At 36.5% G+C, this 22,208-nt stretch overlaps 7 protein-coding genes across 10 annotated transcripts; 4 read left to right on the top strand and 3 right to left on the bottom strand.

Moving 5' to 3' along the window:
• Positions 1-3,351: 3,351 nt before the first annotated feature.
• LOC9328648 (polygalacturonase At1g48100) lies at positions 3,352-6,018 on the top strand. The gene is made up of 6 exons (XM_002892540.2): positions 3,352-3,927; positions 4,346-4,477; positions 4,558-4,779; positions 4,876-4,920; positions 5,003-5,210; positions 5,311-6,018. Exons 1-6 carry the CDS (start codon positions 3,511-3,513, stop codon positions 5,892-5,894), a joined length of 1,608 nt encoding a protein of 535 aa, XP_002892586.2. The 5' UTR covers positions 3,352-3,510; the 3' UTR covers positions 5,895-6,018.
• Positions 6,019-7,988: 1,970 nt separating this feature from the next.
• Positions 7,989-9,800, top strand: LOC9328647 (ADP-ribosylation factor 2-B). Its single transcript, XM_002892539.2, has 7 exons — positions 7,989-8,092; positions 8,495-8,662; positions 8,796-8,866; positions 8,939-9,058; positions 9,132-9,250; positions 9,341-9,422; positions 9,578-9,800. The coding sequence occupies exons 2-7, from the start codon at positions 8,515-8,517 to the stop codon at positions 9,581-9,583; spliced, it is 546 nt and encodes a 181-aa protein (XP_002892585.1). The 5' UTR covers positions 7,989-8,092; positions 8,495-8,514; the 3' UTR covers positions 9,584-9,800.
• A 100-nt stretch (positions 9,801-9,900) lies between these two features.
• On the top strand, positions 9,901-14,326 carry LOC9325886 (putative proline-rich receptor-like protein kinase PERK11). The gene is made up of 8 exons (XM_002892538.2): positions 9,901-11,849; positions 12,174-12,614; positions 12,888-12,974; positions 13,110-13,180; positions 13,293-13,369; positions 13,474-13,621; positions 13,710-13,871; positions 13,979-14,326. Exons 1-8 carry the CDS (start codon positions 10,913-10,915, stop codon positions 14,213-14,215), a joined length of 2,160 nt encoding a protein of 719 aa, XP_002892584.1. The 5' UTR covers positions 9,901-10,912; the 3' UTR covers positions 14,216-14,326.
• Positions 14,263-16,717, bottom strand: LOC9325885 (transcription factor bHLH90). Its single transcript, XM_021015135.1, has 8 exons — positions 16,590-16,717; positions 15,980-16,174; positions 15,828-15,891; positions 15,680-15,748; positions 15,164-15,595; positions 14,858-15,058; positions 14,603-14,779; positions 14,263-14,515 (listed from the first exon to the last, which is right to left on the bottom strand). Exons 1-8 carry the CDS (start codon positions 16,697-16,699, stop codon positions 14,444-14,446), a joined length of 1,320 nt encoding a protein of 439 aa, XP_020870794.1. The 5' UTR covers positions 16,700-16,717; the 3' UTR covers positions 14,263-14,443.
• Positions 16,718-16,927: 210 nt separating this feature from the next.
• LOC9328646 (AMSH-like ubiquitin thioesterase 2) lies at positions 16,928-19,500 on the bottom strand. Of its 3 annotated transcripts, none has more exons than XM_021015144.1 (8): positions 19,238-19,500; positions 19,040-19,129; positions 18,654-18,716; positions 18,494-18,568; positions 18,332-18,394; positions 18,195-18,247; positions 17,930-18,105; positions 16,928-17,006 (listed from the first exon to the last, which is right to left on the bottom strand). In XM_021015144.1, the coding sequence occupies exons 1-7, from the start codon at positions 19,388-19,390 to the stop codon at positions 17,931-17,933; spliced, it is 672 nt and encodes a 223-aa protein (XP_020870803.1). In that variant the 5' UTR covers positions 19,391-19,500; the 3' UTR covers positions 16,928-17,006; position 17,930. The 3 variants fall into 3 exon arrangements, with proteins under 3 accessions (XP_020870803.1, XP_002889820.1, XP_020870802.1); XM_002889774.2 differs by lacking the exon at positions 16,928-17,006 and adding an exon at positions 17,554-17,806 and having other exon boundaries at positions 19,238-19,489; XM_021015143.1 differs by lacking the exon at positions 16,928-17,006 and adding an exon at positions 17,554-17,801 and having other exon boundaries at positions 19,238-19,489.
• Positions 19,501-19,667: 167 nt separating this feature from the next.
• Positions 19,668-21,142, top strand: LOC9325884 (uncharacterized protein At4g28440). 2 transcript variants are annotated; one of them, XM_002892537.2, is made up of 3 exons: positions 19,668-19,766; positions 20,165-20,409; positions 20,657-21,142. In XM_002892537.2, the coding sequence occupies exons 2-3, from the start codon at positions 20,178-20,180 to the stop codon at positions 20,845-20,847; spliced, it is 423 nt and encodes a 140-aa protein (XP_002892583.2). In that variant the 5' UTR covers positions 19,668-19,766; positions 20,165-20,177; the 3' UTR covers positions 20,848-21,142. The 2 variants fall into 2 exon arrangements, with proteins under 2 accessions (XP_002892583.2, XP_020870805.1); XM_021015146.1 differs by having other exon boundaries at positions 19,690-19,770.
• An 80-nt stretch (positions 21,143-21,222) lies between these two features.
• Positions 21,223-22,101, bottom strand: LOC9328645 (gibberellin-regulated protein 8). Its single transcript, XM_021015152.1, has 2 exons — positions 21,803-22,101; positions 21,223-21,654 (listed from the first exon to the last, which is right to left on the bottom strand). Exons 1-2 carry the CDS (start codon positions 21,885-21,887, stop codon positions 21,470-21,472), a joined length of 270 nt encoding a protein of 89 aa, XP_020870811.1. The 5' UTR covers positions 21,888-22,101; the 3' UTR covers positions 21,223-21,469.
• Positions 22,102-22,208: the final 107 nt, after the last annotated feature.

The raw sequence follows: 22,208 nt of genomic DNA, 5'->3' as shown, positions 1-22,208 counted from the left end.
ATCTCAAGCAATGTGGGACATTCTAATAGAAACATCATACTATTTTTTTTTTTTTTTTGAAACTTATCAACTTTTTTGGTTTTTGTAATTTATGAAACTACCAGACTGTTTTTTTTTTTTTTTTTTCATCCAAACATATATAATTGGTAAAGTACTATAGTGATATGTACGAAATTTATAATAAATTTCTGTTATGAACTAATATTATTTTTTGTTGTTATTTAATTATATACTTTAAAATTGATGTCTCCCTATATGTAAAGTTTACGATATATTCCATCATTTCACAAAAATCATCAGATTACATTTTTTGGTTTTTCTTTTAGTAAACTTAATTAATAATCAAATCCATTTAATATGTTTTGGGAAAAATGTCGTTAAAATCCCCAACTTATTCAAAACGTTGATTTAAATCCTCAACTCATGACGAAACGAAATAAATGTCAAACTTATGTTGACTTTCCAAATAAATATTAAACTTATGTTGACTTTCCAAATAAACACCAAACTTTCATTGACTTTCCAAATAAATATCAAACTTCCGTTGACCTGACCATATTAGGTACGACGTTAAGTGGGTTAATAAATCCTCAACTCATACCAAAACGAAATAAATATCAAACTTATGTTGACTTTCCAAATAAATATCAAACTTATATTGACTTTCCAAATAAATATCAAATTTCCGTTGACCTAGCCATATTAGGTACGACGTTAAGTGGGTTAATAGATCTCGTTAACGGAGGTAATTTTCTGTTAACATATGTGTTAATTGATAACGACATTGTTTCATATAACAACAAAACGACGTCGTTTTGTCGTAACGATTGAATTAAATCCCTAAAGTCAATCTTAGATCCCCAAATCGAGCAAAATCCCTAACCCTAAATAGAGTGTGATTTGAAACTCGGGATTTTATTGAACAGTTATGACAAAACAACGTCGTTTTGTGTTTAGAAGGAATACTTGTTAGTATTTTGATCAACACTAACAGGTGTTAACATTGTTTGTTAACTCACTTAACGTCATGCCTAATATGGCCAAGTCAATGAAAGTTTGGTGTTTATTTGGAAATTCAATATAAGTTTAATATTTATTTGGAAAGTCAACATAAGTTATATATTTATTTCGTTTCGTCGTGAGTTGAGGATTTAAATCAACGTTTTGAATAAGTTGGGGATTTTAATGACATTTTTCCCGATATGTTTTACTCAACTCCAAAATATTATTTCACTATTACCATGTGCAGCACAATATTGCCGATCAAAAAGTCTTTACCCCAATTTTCTCAGGCCTTGGCTATTTGATATACTAAATAAGAAACAAATTATTATTCACAAACAATGCCGACAGCTCGTGAAGAAAGAAAAGAAAAACAATGCCGACAACGTTTTGTTTCAAAACTTTCACTATAGTTAGTGTTTTATACAAATATGAGGAAAAAAATAAAAATATGAGGACCTAAAGAAACAAGCTTCGGTTACTTTCTGTTTTCTGTTTCTGCTCTTTCCTTTGATAGCAGTCTTTTTTTATTGACAATAAATGAAATTTCATCCAGAATAAATTCGACATAAAATATAAAATAGTAAAAATGAGAGAAATAATTAAATAATAAATAATAATTGGAGGAGTTGTGAATACAAAAGCAATGCCCGTGAAGTAGTGCATGTGAGTACTAAAAGAGATGTTATAATCAGTGCCCCATTGACAACATATAGACCCACTCACGAGTCTCTTTCGTTATATATATATATTCTTTAATATTTTACATATCAAATTCTTAAGAAAATTATAATGAGACAGAGTATTTCTCAGGAAACTTTCAATTCTGTCCTTTCTTATTCTTGAATCTAGTTTTGAGATTTTGATATCCACTTCCTTCTTGGTTAAAGATTTCGATTATCCATTTGGGATCCTAATAGCTCATATGTAATGTTGCGACCAGATTACAAACTACATATGAAATGAATTATGAAAAAATCTAACAATAATTTGAATTAATTATTGTGTTTTGCTTGTTTTTATTAGTAATTTTATTTTACTAGAATTCAGATTTTCTAATCTGTCGTCAGTTGTAACATTTTTTTGTATATGGCATCTCGAATTTCTTCTACACCACACAGCCACAGTAAATATGAAAATCATACGACACTCTAATCATGCCAATACGACAGATCCAACACATGCATGTATTACATACACACATGCTTGTACCCATCTATATCCAAATTAAACAAAAAGCAAGATCCTAAAATTGAATATACACCTCATTTTAAGTATCCCCACTTCATGGTGCTCCTATACAACAGTCATTGGCACATACATGTGTTTATATATGTAATTATGTGAAGTCTTGGCAACCAAATTAATTAGATGAGCTTTTAACCAACCATTAGTTTCCACGTGGTATACATATCAGTGTATCATCACCCCTGAGGCCCTGACTCATTTACTTATGACCAATTCTTGGGTTCATCCCTGGTGAATCACTTTCATTCACCCCTCTTAATTATCCAATTAAAATTTGCCATGTCATCTAGTTAAAAAAATAAAAACAATTAATATTTTCTAAATAAAACAATAAGATTAAGTCATAACCACTCTTTTATAAACCCAAACCGATATATAATCTCGTTTAATTACAAAATCTAAACCCTAATTCTCTTTTGTAAACCCAAACCGTCATTTAAACTCGTTTAATCGTAAAAAATCTAAATCCTAATCGTACTTTCTAAACCCAAACCAACAATTAACTTCGTTTAATTGTAAAATCTAAACCCGTTTATAAACCCAAACCGATAGTTAAACTTGTTTAATCATAAAATTTAAACCCTAACCCTTTCGAATAAACTAAACCAATACTTAATTTTATTTTAGTGGCAAATTAAATTTTATAATTAAATAAATTTTTATTATTATTATTAGATGGTAGATTTTGATTGGATGAAATAAAGGAGAGTGAACCTCTTATGTGAACCCAAATATTTTTCTTTACTTATTAGGTCCTCCACTACTCAGGTTTTGGCTGATTCGGGTAAGACTTAAAACTTTTACCCATGGTAAAAAACCCTCTGCTTTGGTTTTACTTTTGGCATCATTTACCCATAAGCTAAGCTCCAAATACTAATTCACGAGTAACCACGAATATTAACATTATTTAACAAATATCCTACTAAAATCAAACATTACGGTCTTATTATATATCATATATGGATAACTTGTACATAGCTTAGATCTATTCATTTGTTTAGTAATTTTTTTTTTAATAAGTTACTTATCAACAATATGGAAAATAAAGGACACCATTGATTCAATTTCGTTTTCCATCTTTTTAAAATAAAATTCCATTTTGAAAACCCGTGAGCCTCTCTACATTCTTGGACTACTTCCTTATTATATAAATCTCATTAAAAAACCTTCTCTTTCTTCAACCGAAACCAGAAACCAAAGAAACCAAAGTCTTTTAGTTTCTTCAACCACCACAACACTCTTCTTTGAGACAACAAAAAAATGATAATGAGAAGAAGTCTAAGTCTGAGAAGCATCACGATGATGATATTAATGGCTGTTTTGGTCTGGTCAGTGACTCTAGAGACCTGCATTGCCAGAAGAGGAAGACATTGGAGACATAGCCACCGAAGCTCTTCTGACTTGTCTGATTCCTTGTCAAGCAAGAAACCAAAGAGCCATGGGAATAGTCACCACCACAGTTCTCACAACAACCACAACGACAACCATCATCACAAGTCTAAACCTAAACCGAAACCAAAGCTGAAAATGCCGCCAAAATCTAGCGACAATAACTCTCCGGTGGTTTCACGGCCACCAAAAGTCCAACCACCGCCTCTTCCGCCGCAAAAGGGATCTCAAGTTTTCAATGTGATGGATTTTGGAGCAAAGGGTGATGGCAAATGTGATGACACTAAGGTACAATAGAAAAGCTCATTAATTTCGTTACCCGTACAGTTTTCAATCCTAGTGTTTGACTGTATTTGATTAATTAGAGCATTTTAGTATTTCGTTTTCATGAGAATTAAAAAAAAGACAAATACAGTTGAGACATCACGAGACAGAACAAGAGAAAAACAGAGCTCAAGATTTCTGTTTCTGTAAAGTCACGTAACTTTTTTATTTATTCTATCTCCAATGTTGAAACGCGCCAAAAAACAAAAGACAAACGAATATAAAGTGACAACAGAAATAACAGATTACAAATGGGACCACAATTCACAAGCCTTGATAACCATAAGTCCTTAACTACTGAGTTGCTCTGTATAACAAATGGTGATTAGTGGTTTTAAGTTTAGTTAATGAAATAATTAACAGAGCTACATAATGTTATCAGGCGTTTGAAGCGGCTTGGGCAGCGGCTTGCAAAATCGAAGCATCGATGATGCTTGTACCGCCTGAATACACTTACCTTGTTGGACCGATCTCATTCTCTGGTCCTTATTGTCAAGCTAACATTGTGTTTCAGGTGAGAATTGATCTTTTATATAGAAAAAAGTGTATCACTTTAGTGAAAAAAATTCTAAACTTTGTTGTGAATTTTCGCAGCTTGATGGTACGATCATAGCTCCAACGGATTCAAAGACATGGGGAAAAGGGTTAATGTGGTGGATTGATTTCACAAAGCTGAAAGGTATTAAAGTACAAGGTAAAGGTGTGATTGATGGAAGAGGCTCTGGTTGGTGGCAACAAGATGATCCTTTCAGTGATGGTGAAACCAAACTCATCATCCCTTTGAACAATTCTGTTCACCAAAACCCTCCAATGCCGGTAAATTCATCGTCTTCTTCTTTTTCCTTTTCTTCATTGTTTCATTCACACAATTTGTATCTTAGATCAAACTCTGTTTTGTTTTACATATGACAGATAAGAAGTGAGCTAGATGGGAGAATGCCAAGTACTAAACCAACGGTGAGAAATGAAAAACAAAAAGAGTTTGGTATTGTGTGATTGTTAGCATTGGTTTGTTTATTGATTTGTGTTCTTTATTTAGGCATTGAGATTCTCTGGGAGTTTAGGCGTGGAAGTGACGGGTATAACGATCCAAAACAGTCCTCAGTGTCATCTCAAATTCGACGACTGCTTAGGGGTTGTGGTGCATGACATAGCCGTTTCTTCACCTGGTGACAGTCCAAACACTGATGGAATCCACCTCCAGAACACCAGAGATGTCCTCATTCACAGCACTACTCTCGCTTGCGGTATGATCTCCAATCTTGAATTTTGAAATCTTGAATCTTGAAATCTTGAATGATCTTGAATTTTGGATTAATGGTGTCTCCTCTCTATGTATGTGTGCAGGAGATGATTGTATCTCGATCCAAACGGGTTGCTCGAATGTGTATGTGCACAATGTGAACTGTGGACCGGGCCACGGGATCAGCATTGGTAGTCTCGGCAAAGAAGGCACAAAAGCCTGTGTCTCGAACATAACAGTGCGAGACGTAGCTATGCACAACACAATGACAGGTGTTAGGATCAAGACATGGCAAGGAGGAGTAGGATCAGTGAAAGGGATAATCTTCTCAAACATTCAGCTCAACGAAGTCCAGATTCCAATAATGATTGACCAATTCTACTGTGACCACAGCAAATGCAAGAACCAGACATCAGCAGTTGCAGTGGAAGGAGTGACTTACGAGAGGATAAAAGGAACCTACACCGTGAAACCGGTGCATTTCGCTTGTAGCGATAACTTCCCGTGTGTAGATGTGCAGTTATCATCGATAGAGCTTAAACCGGTTCAAGAAAAGTATCGAATGTCTGATGCTTATTGTTGGCAGACATTTGGTGAGCTCAACACTCCTACTCTTCCTCCCATTGATTGTTTGCAGATTGGGAAGCCCCCAAGAAACAAAGTTCAGTCCGATCACGATGTGTGTTGACGGATTCCGCAAGTAAAAAATATGTAGATTAATGTATATCATCTTTCTTTAGCCTATAAAACCTACTACTCTTGATACGAATTTACGGCTTAGATATTAAAAATGATGTCTCTTGCTACTGAAATGCCTCACTTTATTAACCAGAACCAACCAAGTGCTGATCATCAGCATTATTTTGAAATGGGCTAGAGATAAGCTGGAAAAGGAAAATCATAAGCGCACAATTTATTTGACCAATTGGACTATTTGGGCCAACTACTGGGCCATGGGTTCTTAAGAAAAAAACAAAAAAGGGAAAAGTTGTCGGTCGGTGCGGTAATATACAATTAATGGGCCACGCGTATAAACCGACCCGTAACTACAAGTTGGTTTTCAACTAGGCGAGGGCCGCAGTCAAACAACAACATGTGGATAGAGAGGATGAGATGCAAAATGTGCAACGCCAAGGACGTATCGGTGTTGGTTGTGCCTAGGCCTGGGCATAAAACCCGAAATCCGAAAACCGATCCGAAACCGATCCGAAAAATCCGGAACCGAATAAACTCTTAGTGATGTACTCACTAAGATATGTCCTGTATGCAAGCAAGTCTTTGAAAACATCTAGCGTTGAAGTCTTATTTTCTTGAATTTGTGACCAAAATGGAACAAAAGAAAAGATGGAAGAAGAGAATCCATTCTTTCATACTCTTTTTCGAAAATTTATAAAATAAAACATTCTTAGACCATACGCAGTGGGATAAGTTTTAGGAGGGTGTGAGTAATAAAAAAACAGAAAATAATGAAAAAGTTAGCACCCACGTGTAGAATTACACTCGGGTGTGGGAGGACAGCTGTCGCGAAATGCCCAAATTAGGTCTCTCACATGTTGTGCAACTGGGACCCACGAGCCTCTGCTACCAATGATCTCTCACGAGCATTTATTGAAGGTCATTTTTATTGGTTTTTAAAAAAGTATCTTAAATACATTTAAACTATTAAAAATTGAAAAATACTTGGGTTCACCCCTAGGGGTGAACCTAAGAGGTTCATCCCCTTTATTTCATCCAATCAAAATCTGCCACCTATTAATAATAAAAAATTTATTTAATTATAAAATTTAATTTGCCACTAAAACGAAATTATGTATCGGTTTAGGTTTATTAGAAAAGGTAAGGGTTTAGATTTTATGATTAAACGAGTTTAAATAACGGTTTGGGTTTATAAATGGATTTAGATTTTACAATTAAACGAGGTTAAGTGTCGGTTTGGGTTTAGAAAGTAAGATTAGGGTTTAGATTTTTTACGATTAAATGTGTTTAAATGACGGTTTGGGTTTACAAAAGAGAATTAGGGTTTAGATTTTATGATTAAACGAGTTTAACTATCGGTTTGGATTTATAAACGGGTTTAGATTTTACAATTAAACGAGGTTAAGTGTCGGTTTGGGTTTAGAAAGTACGATTAGGGTTTAGATTTTTTACGATTAAACGAGTTTAAATGACGGTTTGGGTTTACAAAAGAGAATTAGGGTTTAGATTTTGTAATTAAACGAGATTATATATCGGTTTTGGTTTATAAAAGAGTGGTTATGACTTAATCTTATTGTTTTATTTAGAAAATAATTGTTTTAATTTTTTTAACTAGATGATATGGCAAATTCTAATTGGATAACTAAGAGGGGGTGAATGAAAGTGGTTCACACACATTGCTAATGCTCTTATATGGCTGAACTTGCAATCTTTAATTACATGTACTTAAACATTGATTCTTTGTCATCCATTCATGCAACTGGTTTACACAGAGGTTGTTGTATCTTTGCTTCACCTGAGTAGTGAGTGTTAAAGATGAGTCAATGTTAGTTGATAAATTGAAGAGTTGTGAAATCTTGTTCCAATAAGCATGTGATCTTTCTTTTCATACCTCTTGCTGGATTTATTTCATATTCAATGAACATATAGCGGCTGAGAGATGGTGAGAAGGAACAAAAAGCAACCAAATAAGTTTATAGTTGTGCTCGGTTTCTTCATAGAATCATACATGATAGCAGCCAGGGGGTTAATTTGAAACAAAATGTATACTTTGGGGCACTTTTTATATACTAAACAAAAATAGGAGGGTGCTAGTGAAAGTAGAAATTTCATTTTTCAATCACAGAAAAGAAATCATCATCAGTCAATACACGTCTTTGAAGCTTCTCTCTCGCCTTTGATTTTCGAAAGGTAAGCTCCAAAAACTTTCCAGATCGTTTCGGATTTTTCTGGATCTGCATTCGAATTCCTTGATGAACTGATCCGAACAAGTATCTGAGTTTTGATGTTTCGGAGAAATTGAATCTCGTTTCGACCTTTTTTTTTTTTTTTTTCTTTTTCTTTTCTGTAGTGGTGATCTGAGTTATTCGTTAGACCATTGTCGTTGAACGATCGTGTATTCTGATCTCTTATCATGTGGATTCAAGGATCATGACGTTGGATTTTTCGATTGTCGTGTTAGATGCATTTGATCTCATTTGGTGTAAACAAGGAATTTTAGGGAATAGTGAAATACATGTAGTAAAGTTTGGTAAGAAGCACGAATAGTGATTCAATTGTTTATGGTGTGTGATCGATCTCTTAACATTTCAGGATCAACGGTTCAACGGACAATGGGGCTTTCATTTGCAAAGCTTTTCAGCCGGCTTTTCGCCAAGAAGGAGATGCGAATCCTTATGGTTGGTCTTGATGCTGCCGGTAAGACCACCATTTTGTACAAGCTCAAGCTTGGTGAGATTGTTACCACCATTCCTACCATTGGTAAGTCTTCTTCAAAACAGACATGATTGGCTGACCAGATTGCATTGTATTAGATCAGCTGCTGTTGAAAACTACTGATTGGAATTTAACTTGCTTAGACAATGAGACTTGATCAATAATTTGTTTTTAACAGGGTTTAATGTGGAGACAGTTGAGTACAAAAACATCAGCTTCACGGTCTGGGATGTCGGGGGTCAGGACAAGGTTTGTACTATATATGACTCGAAAAGATTAAAAAGAAAGAGATAACAGTTATCCACTTATTCTCTTTTACAGATCCGTCCCTTGTGGAGGCACTACTTCCAAAACACACAAGGTCTGATATTCGTGGTTGATAGCAATGACAGAGACCGTGTTGTTGAAGCCAGAGATGAACTTCACAGGATGTTGAATGAAGTATGTTCTTAATGCTACACAATTTTTTTGTTTATCCCTAAGGCTTTGTCCTATTGATGCTTCGTAACTGCAGGATGAGCTACGGGATGCAGTATTGCTTGTGTTTGCCAACAAGCAAGATCTTCCAAACGCAATGAATGCTGCTGAGATAACTGATAAGCTTGGCCTTCACTCACTCCGGCAACGCCACTGGTGATTTATAATTTTATACCAGAGAGGATTGGTTATTTACTATTGCATACATGTTTACCTGAAAACACATTGCTTGCTCTCTCTTATCAGGTACATACAAAGCACATGCGCAACTAGCGGTGAAGGGCTCTATGAAGGTCTGGATTGGCTTTCCAACAACATTGCTAACAAAGTAAGACTTTTAAATTCTGATTCGATAGGTTTATTTAGTTCAGGTTATGAACATTTTTTGACACTGTGAATAGAGTGATTGCATTCTTAGGGTTTGGTAATCTTGATGTATGTGTGTTGATTTGATTTCGGTTCTTTCTTTTATTCGATTCGCAGGCTTGAGGTTATCTCGACCAGAGAGTTTTGGTGTTGAGATTGAAAGCTTCTTCTCCGGAGTCAACTTGATTTCTTGTGGTTTAAGACCTGATTTATTTGTTTCATGTTGAACTGTCACCATTTCTCCTTTTTGCTTACTCTTCTTGGATGTTTGAATTCTTCTAGGCTCTAAAAGACATCTTTTTTTAATGAGTAAAAAATTCATATATTTTGTTTTCATAAAGTGAATTAACTTTATTTGATTCTTTCATAAAATTTTAACTTGCAATAATAATAGAGCAACTATCATTATGATCTAGAAGTCGCTATATGGTCACTCCATGATGAAACCAGGATCTTTCCCATTCTCTCCCAAATTTCCAGGCGTTTCCGTCACTCATGTCGCAGGCAGGAGCTTTGTGCGAGACGATCCTTCTTTGGATGCACAGAACAGTGTCTCCACATTGCAACCTCTAAACACCAAACCTCCGTGATCATTTGGTTTACTCTTCTGCCGGAATCTTAACAGAGAACTCTCCGGAGGCACACATGGTAGTTGCTTGGTCCATATCTCGTCGCTCCTTCCGATGCCTCTATATGGAAGCTATGTCACACGGCTCAGCCTCTCGCTGAGTGACATGCCCAAACCGGTAGCTGGGTTCGGTCACAGAAGTCACTGATCCTTTTTTTTTTAAATGGTTGATGTGATTTGGAAAATTTTATTAATCCTTTCTTTGAATTATTTATTTGTAACCGGATTTTGTGAATTTTATTGTTCAGAAATATCAATGGGAGAAAATAAACTTTTAGAAAGAATAGTTTACGCGGCATTCCGACAATGAAGCTGAATGGTAAATCTTCCAGATATTGATACTCTTATTTCATATAATTATTTACTGTTAAAAAAAAAAAAAAAAAACAATCAAGTGAATTTTTAGCCTATTTTCTCAGTAATTTTTAGAATTCAACTGTTGACATTTGGGAGACTTTCTATTTTTACACAAAAAACACGAAAAGAACAAAAAAAATCCAAGGAAAAAATATTCATCCTCAACAAACAAAATCTGAATCAACTTCCTATCTTCCTTGAGACATAAGCAACCCTGTAGGCCTGGAATTTTTTTGTTTCCAAATCTCTTTCGTGAATTTCAAATATCGTGTTGATCTCATAAATACATTTTCTCGAGAAACCGCTACAATCTTTAAAACTTAATTTCTTGGATCTCAGCGGAATTTAAACCCAGTTTGGCTTGGATCCCAAAGTTTTAGATCCTTTCTTGTTCCACAAGAAACCTCTTTAAGATCAAATACAAACATGTGAAAAGAAACAAGGAGAAGCAAATAAGGTGAAGACAAATGGACAAAGTCCAGCAACAAGCAGATTTAATCGGTAAGACGATATCTCCGTTTGTAGCTTCACAACCAACAAATGTCGGAGGATTAACTGATCAGAAAATCATCGGCGGTTCTGAGACGACACAACCTCCAGCCACCTCACCTCCTTCTCCTCCATCCCCCGACAGTGGCGGCGCACAAGCATCTCCCCCGCCGGCAACAGCTGCTCAACCACCACCGAATCAGCCTCCTAATACAACTCCACCTCCAACACCTCCTTCTTCCCCTCCACCTTCTATAACTCCACCTCCTTCACCTCCTCAGCCTCAACCTCCGCCTCAATCCACCCCAACTGGAGATTCTCCGGTGGTGGTTCCTTTTCCAAAGCCTCAATTACCTCCTCCTTCGCTTCTTCCTCCTCCCTCCTTAGTTAATCAGCTACCGGATCCAAGAACCAATGATGATAACATACTTCAACCCATCAACAACCCTATTTCTCCTCCGTCTCCGCCTTCTACTCCCTTTTCGCCACCGTCTACGGAAAATTCCGGCAGTCAAGGGTCTCCTCCGTTGTCATCTTTATTGCCTCCGTTGCTTCCCCTAAGCCCTAATTCTCCTGGAAACCCTTCACAACCCTTGGACTCACCCCCGGGAGGAGGATCAAATCGTGTACCCTCGTCGTCTTCTTCCCCGTCTCCTCCTTCCCTCTCCGGCTCCAATAACCATTCCGGAGGCTCTAATAGACATAATGCCAATAATAACGGAAATGATGGCAATGGCCAACAAAGTAATGAGTCTAATTACACCGAGAAGACAATGATTGGTATTGGGATCGCAGGTGTGTTGGCTGTAATTTTCATCGCTGCCGTTTTCTTCGTTAGGAGGAAACAAAAGAAAGGTTCTTCTTCTCCGCGCTCTAACCAGTATTTGCCACCGGCTAATGTCTCTGTAAATACAGGTAAATATATTTTACTTTTTGGTGTTGTCTTAAATTGGTTCTTGAAATCATGTCTTGTTCTTGATTCTTTATCTTCTTTTATGTTCTTGCTTCTTGATTTTCGTTCTTGTTATGTGTCTTGCTCTTACTCCTATTCTTGTTCTTGGATTCCTTGTTCTTGTTTTTTTATTTGACTTTGTTCTCTTGATTCTTCATTATCATGTTTGTTCAAACCTTGTTCTTGATTCTTGATTCTCTGTTCTAGCTCTTGTTCTTGATTTATGATTCTTGTGTGCTTGACCCTTACGTCTAGTTCTTGTTCTTGATTATTGTTTCATGTCGCAGAGGGATTCATCCATTACAGACAGAAACCCGGAAATGGGAACAGCTCGGCGCAGAACTCTTCACCGGATACTAACAGTCTTGGGAACCCAAAACATGGTAGAGGAACCCCTGACTCCGCAGTAATAGGGACTTCAAAGATCCTTTTCACCTACGAAGAGCTAAGCCAGATAACGGAAGGATTTTGCAAAAGCTTTGTGGTAGGAGAAGGCGGGTTCGGGTGTGTCTACAAGGGCATCCTTTTCGAGGGAAAGCCAGTAGCGATCAAGCAGCTAAAGTCGGTCAGCGCAGAAGGATATAGAGAGTTCAAAGCTGAAGTAGAGATCATAAGCAGAGTGCATCATAGGCACTTGGTGTCTCTTGTGGGTTATTGCATCTCTGAACAACACAGATTTCTCATCTATGAGTTTGTCCCCAACAATACTTTGGATTACCATTTGCATGGTACGTACTTCTTTTTACTATCTCTCTTTGTTTTGCATTTACTTTCTTAATCTCATTAAAACTGTTGATCATTCATGTGAATAGCAGTGTTACTAAATTAGGCTTCTATTTTGATGTGTATTGACATTTTAATTTGTTTTATGGAATAAATAGTATTGGGGACTAATATGCTATAACTAATTAAACGGGTCATGATCATGCGAGAGTATTTTGTTGTTAGAACGTTGAACCAGAAAAAGTTTGTGGTCAGATAATTTCTTGGGTTGTTGTCAGGCAAAAACTTACCGGTTTTGGAATGGACTAGAAGAGTCAGGATTGCAATAGGCGCAGCCAAAGGACTTGCTTATCTACATGAAGATTGTGAGTATATATGCACTCTCCATTACATTTTTATTATTTAAAATTTTTCCTAATGAAATGTGAATAGATTTCCTTGGTGTAAAACTATATAATCAAGGATTAGGCTAATTAATTTGGCTTTAATGAATTTCATAGGTCATCCGAAGATTATCCATAGGGACATCAAATCGTCAAATATTCTGTTGGATGATGAATTCGAAGCTCAGGCAAAGTCAATATTTTACATTAATTTATTTTATTAATAAAATGTGACTAGCGGACATTCGTAGAAATCATTATGATTTTCTTCACTGAGAGCATTTGATCTGCTACGTATAGGTTGCAGATTTTGGACTCGCAAGACTGAACGATACTGCACAGTCACACATATCAACGCGTGTCATGGGCACATTTGGGTACGGTCACTTCTCATATTTGTATTTTTTTTTTTTTATAAACGTTATCTATAAAATAATGTTACGATATCATCATATTAACAACAAAACATAATGCAATGCAGGTATTTAGCACCAGAATATGCGTCAAGCGGAAAGCTAACGGATAGATCAGATGTGTTTTCATTTGGAGTTGTGCTTCTCGAACTCATCACTGGTCGCAAACCTGTTGACACCTCTCAACCTTTGGGTGAAGAAAGTCTCGTCGAATGGGTAAATTTTTTATCTTGATTTTATGAATTTATTTTTGTTACAAAATAAATGAAATCTCATGAAGGTTGAATATTTGTTGTTTTGGCAGGCACGTCCAAGGCTAATCGAGGCCATTGAAAAAGGTGACATCAGCGAAGTAGTGGATCCACGGCTAGAGAATGATTACGTCGAAGGTGAAGTCTATAGAATGATCGAAACGGCAGCGTCTTGTGTTAGACATTCAGCTCTTAAACGACCTCGTATGGTTCAGGTCAGAAATGGAAGAAACATTTGTTGACTCGACCCTAATTATAAAGACAGCTGGAAAGAGAAACAAACCATCTGATTGATCAAGAGTGTCTCTCTCTCTTTTTGCAGGTTGTAAGAGCTCTGGACACGAGAGATGACTTGTCGGATCTGACAAACGGAGTTAAAGTGGGTCAAAGTACGGTCTACGACTCGGGTCAATACAGTAATGAGATTCGAATTTTCAGACGAGCCTCTGAAGATTCCTCGGATCTTGGTACTAATACTGGCTACTACCCAAGCCAAGACTACGCTACGAGCCATGAATCTGAGAGCCGAGCCTTCAACACAAGTCACCGGAACCACTAATTAAACTCAAACTTGTTGTGTTTTGTTATTCTGGGTTCTCTTTAGAATTATATTTGTGAAAGATCTTAATGAAAATCCGATGATAAACCAGAAGAATGTATAGTTTCAACATGTAAATTTGTCACCAAAAAGCTTGTGAGAAATCATATCTCTAGTAGTAACTTGTGACTGAAGCAAACAAAACATTTGACCTTTTTTTTTGGGTTATGTACTCTGTTTTACCGACTTTCATATTGAAGTTATAATCATCTTGAGCAGCAAATCTCTCAGAATTCCAGATGTAATCCCGTCTTTGTTCGCCTACAAAAAAGTTCAAAACTTTGTATCAGATTTCAAGAATCTGAGATTAAGTGCAGGGGCAATGCGGAGATGTAATTAAGTTACTACCTTGACATTGAGAATGGTCAGGACTGTGAGATCAAGTCTGGTGAAATTAACGTCGATGATCTCAAGTTCACATAAATCTACAGCTTCTATCAACCTCTTGAATCCATCTTGTTTATGTTCCTGCACAACCCGAATCAAGAAATCTCGCTCACCAATCTCGTGGACTTCAAGATTCACCTGACAGAAACCGGAGTTTGTGGGATTTTTACAATTCAGATATAGATGATCTTGAAGGTCCATATATTCGAATAATACCTCGTTTTTCTTCACTTTCTTGTTGATTTTCGAGGAAACCTTTTCAGCTCCTGGATCAGCTATTGCAGATTGTTCCTCTGCAGCAATTTCTTTGCATTCCATCTCGTCGATTCCTTTAAGCTCATCTTCAAGTTTCTGCTTCTCCGCCAGCAGTTCATTGATGTAATCAACCGCATCACTAAAAATTCCAATTTTGTTCAACTGCATATAGCACAAAGAAATGGATAAATATAATAATCCTATCGAAAGCGCTATTGATCACACGAAGAGTGTGATCCAGAAACTGCATTGAGTTTCAGAAGAAACCTTTGTGATTTTAGGGACTACTGCTCTTAGACCATACATGGCCTGATTAATTCTATCTCTTCTTTTCCTCTCTGAATGAAGGTTCTTTGATTTGAAGTTTTCCGCAGGAAGCCTCTTATTAGCCTTGGAATCGTTGGCATTTTGCACCAAACCATCCTTTTCCTTGTTCATTACCATACATGGCGCTTGTTCCTCCCTGAGAATTTCTACACAACGAGCATTCGAGTAACTGCCGAAAAGATTCTGAGTTTCACTGGAGGGATTGGAAACACTTGATGATCCGCCACCCTCAAAGCTGAGATTCACACCGCTACTCATAGATTCCTCTGCTCGGGGAATGATCCTGAATGGCAGCCTTTGCTCAGGTAATGGTTCAAAGAAGGTGGTACAACGCGACATGATCAAATGCACCATGCTTTCATCAAACGGTTTCTGAAGCAACCAAAAACGAGGACAACATTTTATGAAGTAACCACCAAAACCAATGACTGAATTTTTATTCTAACATGTCTTTACCATATCAAAGGAGAACAGCTCAACGAGACCATCACTCACAGGAACAAGAACCCGAGTGCTGAACATATCCTGCTAAAGCACATCGAGTTCAGATTGTTCTTGTGATCAAACAAGTAAAACAAGGCTGACGAAAAAGAGTCTTTTTTACCATTTTAGATCCTGAATTAACCAACCACTTTGGAGATTTTGACATCACTACTTCTCCATGAATCCTGCAATTGAGGGAGAAGCTTCATATCATTTCCTAAACAAAAAAACCTAACTTGAAACTTGAAAGGGGTTTGAATACAGGAAGCATACCCGGGATAGAGAGGCATGAAGAGAGGAAAATGAGAAAGAGCTTCACAAGCTAGGGTTCTTATACGATGCTTGTTGTGTTCATCTCTACAGAAAGAAGCCTTCTTTCTTCTCTCAGTTTCTTCTTCTGAGTTTTCAAGCTTAATGTTCTTATCAATATAACAACCACTGCAGCAGCATCCTACCCATTCAATAAACCTGTAGATAAAAATGGAATTAAGAACAATTACGGTTGATTTCGAAACTATGAAGATCATAAAACCCGGAAATTAAAAAAGTTTTAGTAAAACCAGAGAAGACAAAACCAAGAACAGACAAAGAAGAACTGTGTATTATAGAAATTTGATAGAACAGAGCCAGAAGTTATTAAGGACTAATCAAAAAAAAAAAAAAAAATGGAAACTTTGAGACCAAAACGATACAGGAAAACAATAACAGAGCCAAAAACAAAAAAAGGTCCCAATCCAGAAAGCAAAGATATAAGATAAACACGACAAACCCATCAGTAATTCAGTATACATAAAAATGGAAGCAAAAAAGTAGATAGCTGATGATGAATGATTCACATGAACAACGAACAAAGAAAAACCCAGAAGGGAGAGTGTGTGTGTACCTAGAAGGATCATCACCGTGTTTCCAGATAACGCATAAGTCCCAAGTTCTGGAATCGACAAAGGGTCGAAGAAACTCCTTCACTCTCTCACCACCTCTCATCATCATCATCTCTCTCTCTGGCTTACTCTCACTCTCACTCAAGAATAAGAAAAGCCAAACAAAAAGCCTGAATCTTTGTGATCTCTTTTGGTCTTACTTATAAATTGATGCAAGGAGAGAGAGAGATGTTTTGGCATATATACAAAGCAGTTGCTCTGTCAAAACAAATCATATCGGGAATATACGATCGTACAAGACAATGGTAACCAACTCCACTTTTTGAATTAAAACCCAGAGAGAGAGAGAAAGAAAGAAAGAAGAGTGAATCGTCTGCGAGTCTCTGTACCCAAATCCGTGACAGAGGTGACTGTGACATCTGTACAGAGAGAGAGGGTAAGAAAAAGAGAGTTTTTTACTCTGACTGTACGAAGAAAGTTATCATGTGCTTGAAAACGGCCATAAAGAGATTTGAAGCAAAACAAAAGAAAACAAAGGACTGTATGGGTTTTGATAGCAACACTTAACAATATGAAATGAGCTTGCTTTTTCTTTGTTTCTTCTTCACTTGATAAAACCCATCCTCTGTACTATTTACTTTATCAAAGGAACGAGCTTTCAGAGCTTTATTACTTTCAAAGGAAAAGTTTGGACCTTTGATTCTGTTTTTGGTTTTGTACTCTTGTTTCATGTGAATTGGACAATGTCTTTAACAAAACAGAGCTCAAAGATACCTTTTTATTATCACTACAGCTAATTGATGGCTATTTTGTATCTAATTAATCAATCAAATGAGAAAGAAAAGTATGAAACTTGAATCAGACCAAAACTGTCAAAATGAATAATTTTTGAACAAGTCAAAGCTAAAGCTTTGAAATTTTACCGTCGTTTTTAGAAGCTCAACTCTTTTCATCATCTCTGGCAAGTTTAGCAGTATAAAATGGCTATTTACGGAGTTAAAATTAATGTAGTTACATGGAGAAATATAACAAATATATGCCAAGGTTTACATTTATACAGATGTATTTGCATACGCCAATACAATGTCGATGGTCATTGTTTAAGTGTTCTTCCATAATGGAACCAATTGATCCAAATCTAAGGACATGACAATTTCTTAACATTGCTAAGCTTGATAGAAGGTGATTTGTGTTCATAACCCGAATCAGACAGCCTTCTCTGACCAAGTATACAGTTCCGGTTAGGGTGATGGTTATGATGATGGTTATTATTGACATCCTTAGCCCACAGTGGATAGAGCTTAAATTTTTTTTACTGATAAGGCCACGGAAGGGTGGTTACCTTAACGTAGATCAAAAATCTCGAACCTAAGGTTCGAGTTCTTGTAGACGTTTGAGCAATGCTCATAAACTGGGTTCCCATCTTCTGGTTCTTTGTGTGGGTGGAATCCAGTCTCTGAGCAGCCTTTCAGTACCTCCATTCCTCCAGGGTCCGTTAGCTTAAATATCCCGTAACTCCTGCCAAAAAATCAGTTTGAGAGTCCATCAAGGAAATAGGTTGACTGAATAGTTGACTCCACAGTAACGACAGCTTTGGAAGAACATACTTAGAGCTATCGGTTGGAGCTACGACGATTGCAAAAGCCTCTGGCACCATTACCTAAAAATAACATGATGGGGGAAAGTGAGAACAGAATTGTCTCAAACCTTGTATATATGCAAGTTGGATACAATAGAGATGTACCTGATACGAGTAATGTGTATGCAAATCTACAGATGACATGAAACAACCCTGAGAAGGATGAGTCTGTAAAATATGCATAAACTCATTATAATAAGTCAAGACAAAGTAGATAAACAGATCACTAAACATCTCAAAACATGGAGGGAGACGAGAGATATGTACATGAATCCATCCTACGGGATAGAGTTCTCTTTCATTTTGAATGGAAAACACTTCCACTTCATTCATAGCCTGACACTGCAATTTTTTAGCACCTGAGTTAGCACCAATTTTTACGTTGAACACCACGAAATGATCGAGATAGTCTTTCTAAGATACTCACAGAATTGGAAGTAGATTCTTGCTTAGGTATTATCAGAGTGGTTACATAAAAAATTCCTCTTTCCTACAGCATGAACAGAAATAGAAAAGTGATTAGTGATTACCATCAGGTTCATGAACCTCGAAAAAACAAAGAATCCAGGAACAGAAGCAAAGCAACCATGAATCATGATCATAAAAGAAGGTTTAAACTTTAAACCAATCAGCAATAGCATTGATTGAGTTTCACTAAAAATTCAATTTTTCCAAAATCATCCGTTACAAGTTGTAATTAGGAACAATAAAGTCAGAGACTTTCTAACATTTTCCTTCACTTTCTCACCACCCAGATACTCTTATCACCCAAAGTAATCAACTTGAATGTGAAGAAAGCAAAAACAATCTTACAAGAAAGGCAGCGAGAGTCCCACAAGTCTCGAGGTCCTTCTCAGTGTTCTCTCTTGCAAGCTCAGTGAAATCCTCCAACAACCGTTCTGACTAAGAAGCACAAACACAACAACGATTAAATCAAAATTCGAAATCCGTAATCGATCCTACCAAATCACAGAGAACTGAAATTCAAAAGAAAAGTCTAAAATTTCTTACGATATGAACATCTCTCAGTATCTTGGGCTCCGATGATTCACCGTGATTATTCTTATCGGTACCGGAAATTAGAACCCGAGAAACGTGAGAAGATTTACATGTCACGTTCTCTACGCAAGAGAGCGACGGAGATGGAGACGAGAGCGTTACCATGGAAGCAGAAACATCGGCTCCTCTAATGGATGAGCATCGAAGAACGAGAGTGACAACAAAGAAATCTCGCCGACCTCAGTGAACCGGTTTCTGATGTCACGGTCCAGTAAAATTGGTTTTGAAAAACCGATTCGGAGAGTGTTAATTTCTCTTAGTCAAAGTTTTAAGGTCAAACTCAAATATATAGAAAAATATAAGGGTAGTTTAAATGAAGATATTCAGATACGCGACACGTGTTCAGGTCACGGATCAACGGTGAGTATTAATATCTGAGATTTAGAGTTTATAAAGACCGCCGCGTCTTTGTGTATATCGCCTCCACAGATCTAATCGCTAAAGTCATCGTCGTCGTCGTCTCTTCTCTCAAAATCAAAACGTACGTGAGTTCCAAAAACCCTAGCTTTTTCTTGTTTCAATTCCATTTTCCTAGCGTGAATTCAATTTTCTTCTCGTCAATTTCATTTCTCCGATCTGAGAATCCATGAATTTCTGGGATCAAAAGTATATGATTTTTGTGTAATCTAGCTTTGATTATCGATGTTGCTGCGTTTTAATGGATTTGATGTGTTTGGAGAATGAAATTGTTTTGTTGTTGTTTAAGCGTTTCTTAGGTGTGAATGAGTGAGAAATGAGGATAGCTTAAACCTGTTTGATCGCATTTGAGGTTTTGATGATATAATCAGATATGGAAATTGCTGTTGTTGTGATTGCACATTTAATTGTTGTTAGGTGCTGATCACAGAATTGTTTTTTCTTTATGGCTAATTTTTGTAGCGTTGTTATAAAAATGGCTGAGGCAACGCCTGCTTTGAGGAAGCCTGTGTTCACCAAGGTTAATGAGCTGAGACCAGGAACCAGTGGTCACTCGCTGAATGTGAAAGTTGTCAACACGAAGATGGTGTTGCAGAGAGGAGGAGGAGGTCGTCCCATGGGTCCTCAGGCACGTCAGATGCGAATTGCAGAATGTTTAGTTGGTGATGAGACTGGAATCATAATCTTTACAGCAAGAAATGATCAAGGTGAGAGAATAAATGCTTTTGTGATGGTTTTTTAGATGCTGCTTCTCTTCTTAGTTAGCAATCTTTAATGGCACGTTTCTGTTCTAAGTTAGCATCTTTATAGTCCATACTGGTTGTGAATATGTATGTGAAACAAATAATAGCAGGAAAGTGGTTTGCTTTGCTGCAACATATGAATATAGTTACTGGGTATTTCTCATGTAATGTAAAGATTTCTGTCTGATGCTATTATCCATTTTTTTATCAGTGGATTTGATGAAAGAGGGCAGTGTATTGACTCTGCGTAATGCAAAGATCGACATGTACAAGGGGTCTATGAGGCTTGCAGTTGATAGATGGGGACGTGTTGACGTCGCAGAGGAGCCCACAGACATCACCGTGAAGGATGATAACAATCTTTCGCTAATCGAGTATGAGCTTGTGAGCGTCGAAGCTTGATATGGTTCCTCCACAAAAGAAAGCAGAGCGACTCAAAAAAAACTTATGTTCTAGTTGGAGAAGCAAAAGCCTCTTTGGTTTGAGTTTTGCTATATCAGAATTTGCTGGTGGATTTGAGTCTTTATGTAGTATCCGGCTTGCCTTTGATCTACCGTTCTTGTTTTGAAAATCAGGTTGCCGTCTTTTTGTAGATTGATTCTCTATTTAAATATCATGGGATGATCTTTCTCTTGTTTTAGTTTTTGTTCTTATGTTTTTCCTTGGAAACAAATTATAAAGGCATACTACTTTCACATCCAATGAGTTTCTGTTATGTTACAATGTAGTATTAGTTGATGCAAACCGGTAGAATCAATTACTGACATAATTAAAACCTTGAGAGAGTAAATTCTCAAATGTGCATCCCATCATATATAGTATCCCAAGTTGTTGCTTTTAGTTAAATTGAAGCTGAGAAATATAAACCTTGACATGATTTATTCTTTAGTGTTTAGGAATCGAATTAAAGAAAACACAATTTTCAATAAGCTCATGGAATTTTTTCATACATCAAACATATATGTGATTTTCATACATATAGTACGTAGATGTTATGTTTGTGATGAGGATCTTCAAAGCATATTCAAGGACACTTGGATCCGCCTTTGGAGTTTTTCATATCACGGTAGCAAGGACATTCATCTTTGTTTCCATAAGTACCCGAAGGAACACAATTACACTGCTGGCAACATATATTGCAGTCCTCAAGGCACTCCTCATGTGTTCGATCTGCCTTTGAGCATCTCACATTGCACTTTCCACCGCATGCTGCAAATTCATTTGTCATCATCACAAATCAAATCTTAGAATTTCAGAAAACTAGTTTCAAATGAGAAATAACCTTTTTTTTTTTGAAAAAGAAATGAGAAATAACCTTTAATTAAAAATAACTAACTAGATATAAGTATACACTTACACGAATCAGCGCTTGAAAGTACAAAATATGAAGATGTGAGGAGAAGAGAGATTATGAAGAATTGTACAGCCACGAGCATTTTCATTTTTGGTTTTAAGTTTTAGGCTTTATCTTCTTTTTTTTCTCGATAGAGTTTGTTACGTAAGAAAAACTTAAAAGATATGCGAAAAGAAAAGTAGTGATGATGAATTGTGGTTCAAAAAGAGGACTGACTACTTATAGTGAGAATTTTAAGTGAAATGTTTGTTATCTGTTGTCCAATTTAAATTAAAAATAAAAAATAAAGATTTCATACTTGTTATGTCGATATACTATTTTGTTGTAATTCTCACAATCTCTCTATATTTTACTCTTTCTTTCTCATTTGTGTTCACTTGTTCTAGAGAGAAAACAAGAACACGTTTAC

Source organism: Arabidopsis lyrata (assembly GCF_000004255.2).
Source record: "Arabidopsis lyrata subsp. lyrata unplaced genomic scaffold ARALYscaffold_1, whole genome shotgun sequence".
NCBI lineage: Eukaryota > Viridiplantae > Streptophyta > Magnoliopsida > Brassicales > Brassicaceae > Arabidopsis > Arabidopsis lyrata.
The sequence above is the reverse complement of the archived record's forward strand: the minus strand, read 5'-3'. Positions and strand labels throughout refer to the sequence as shown.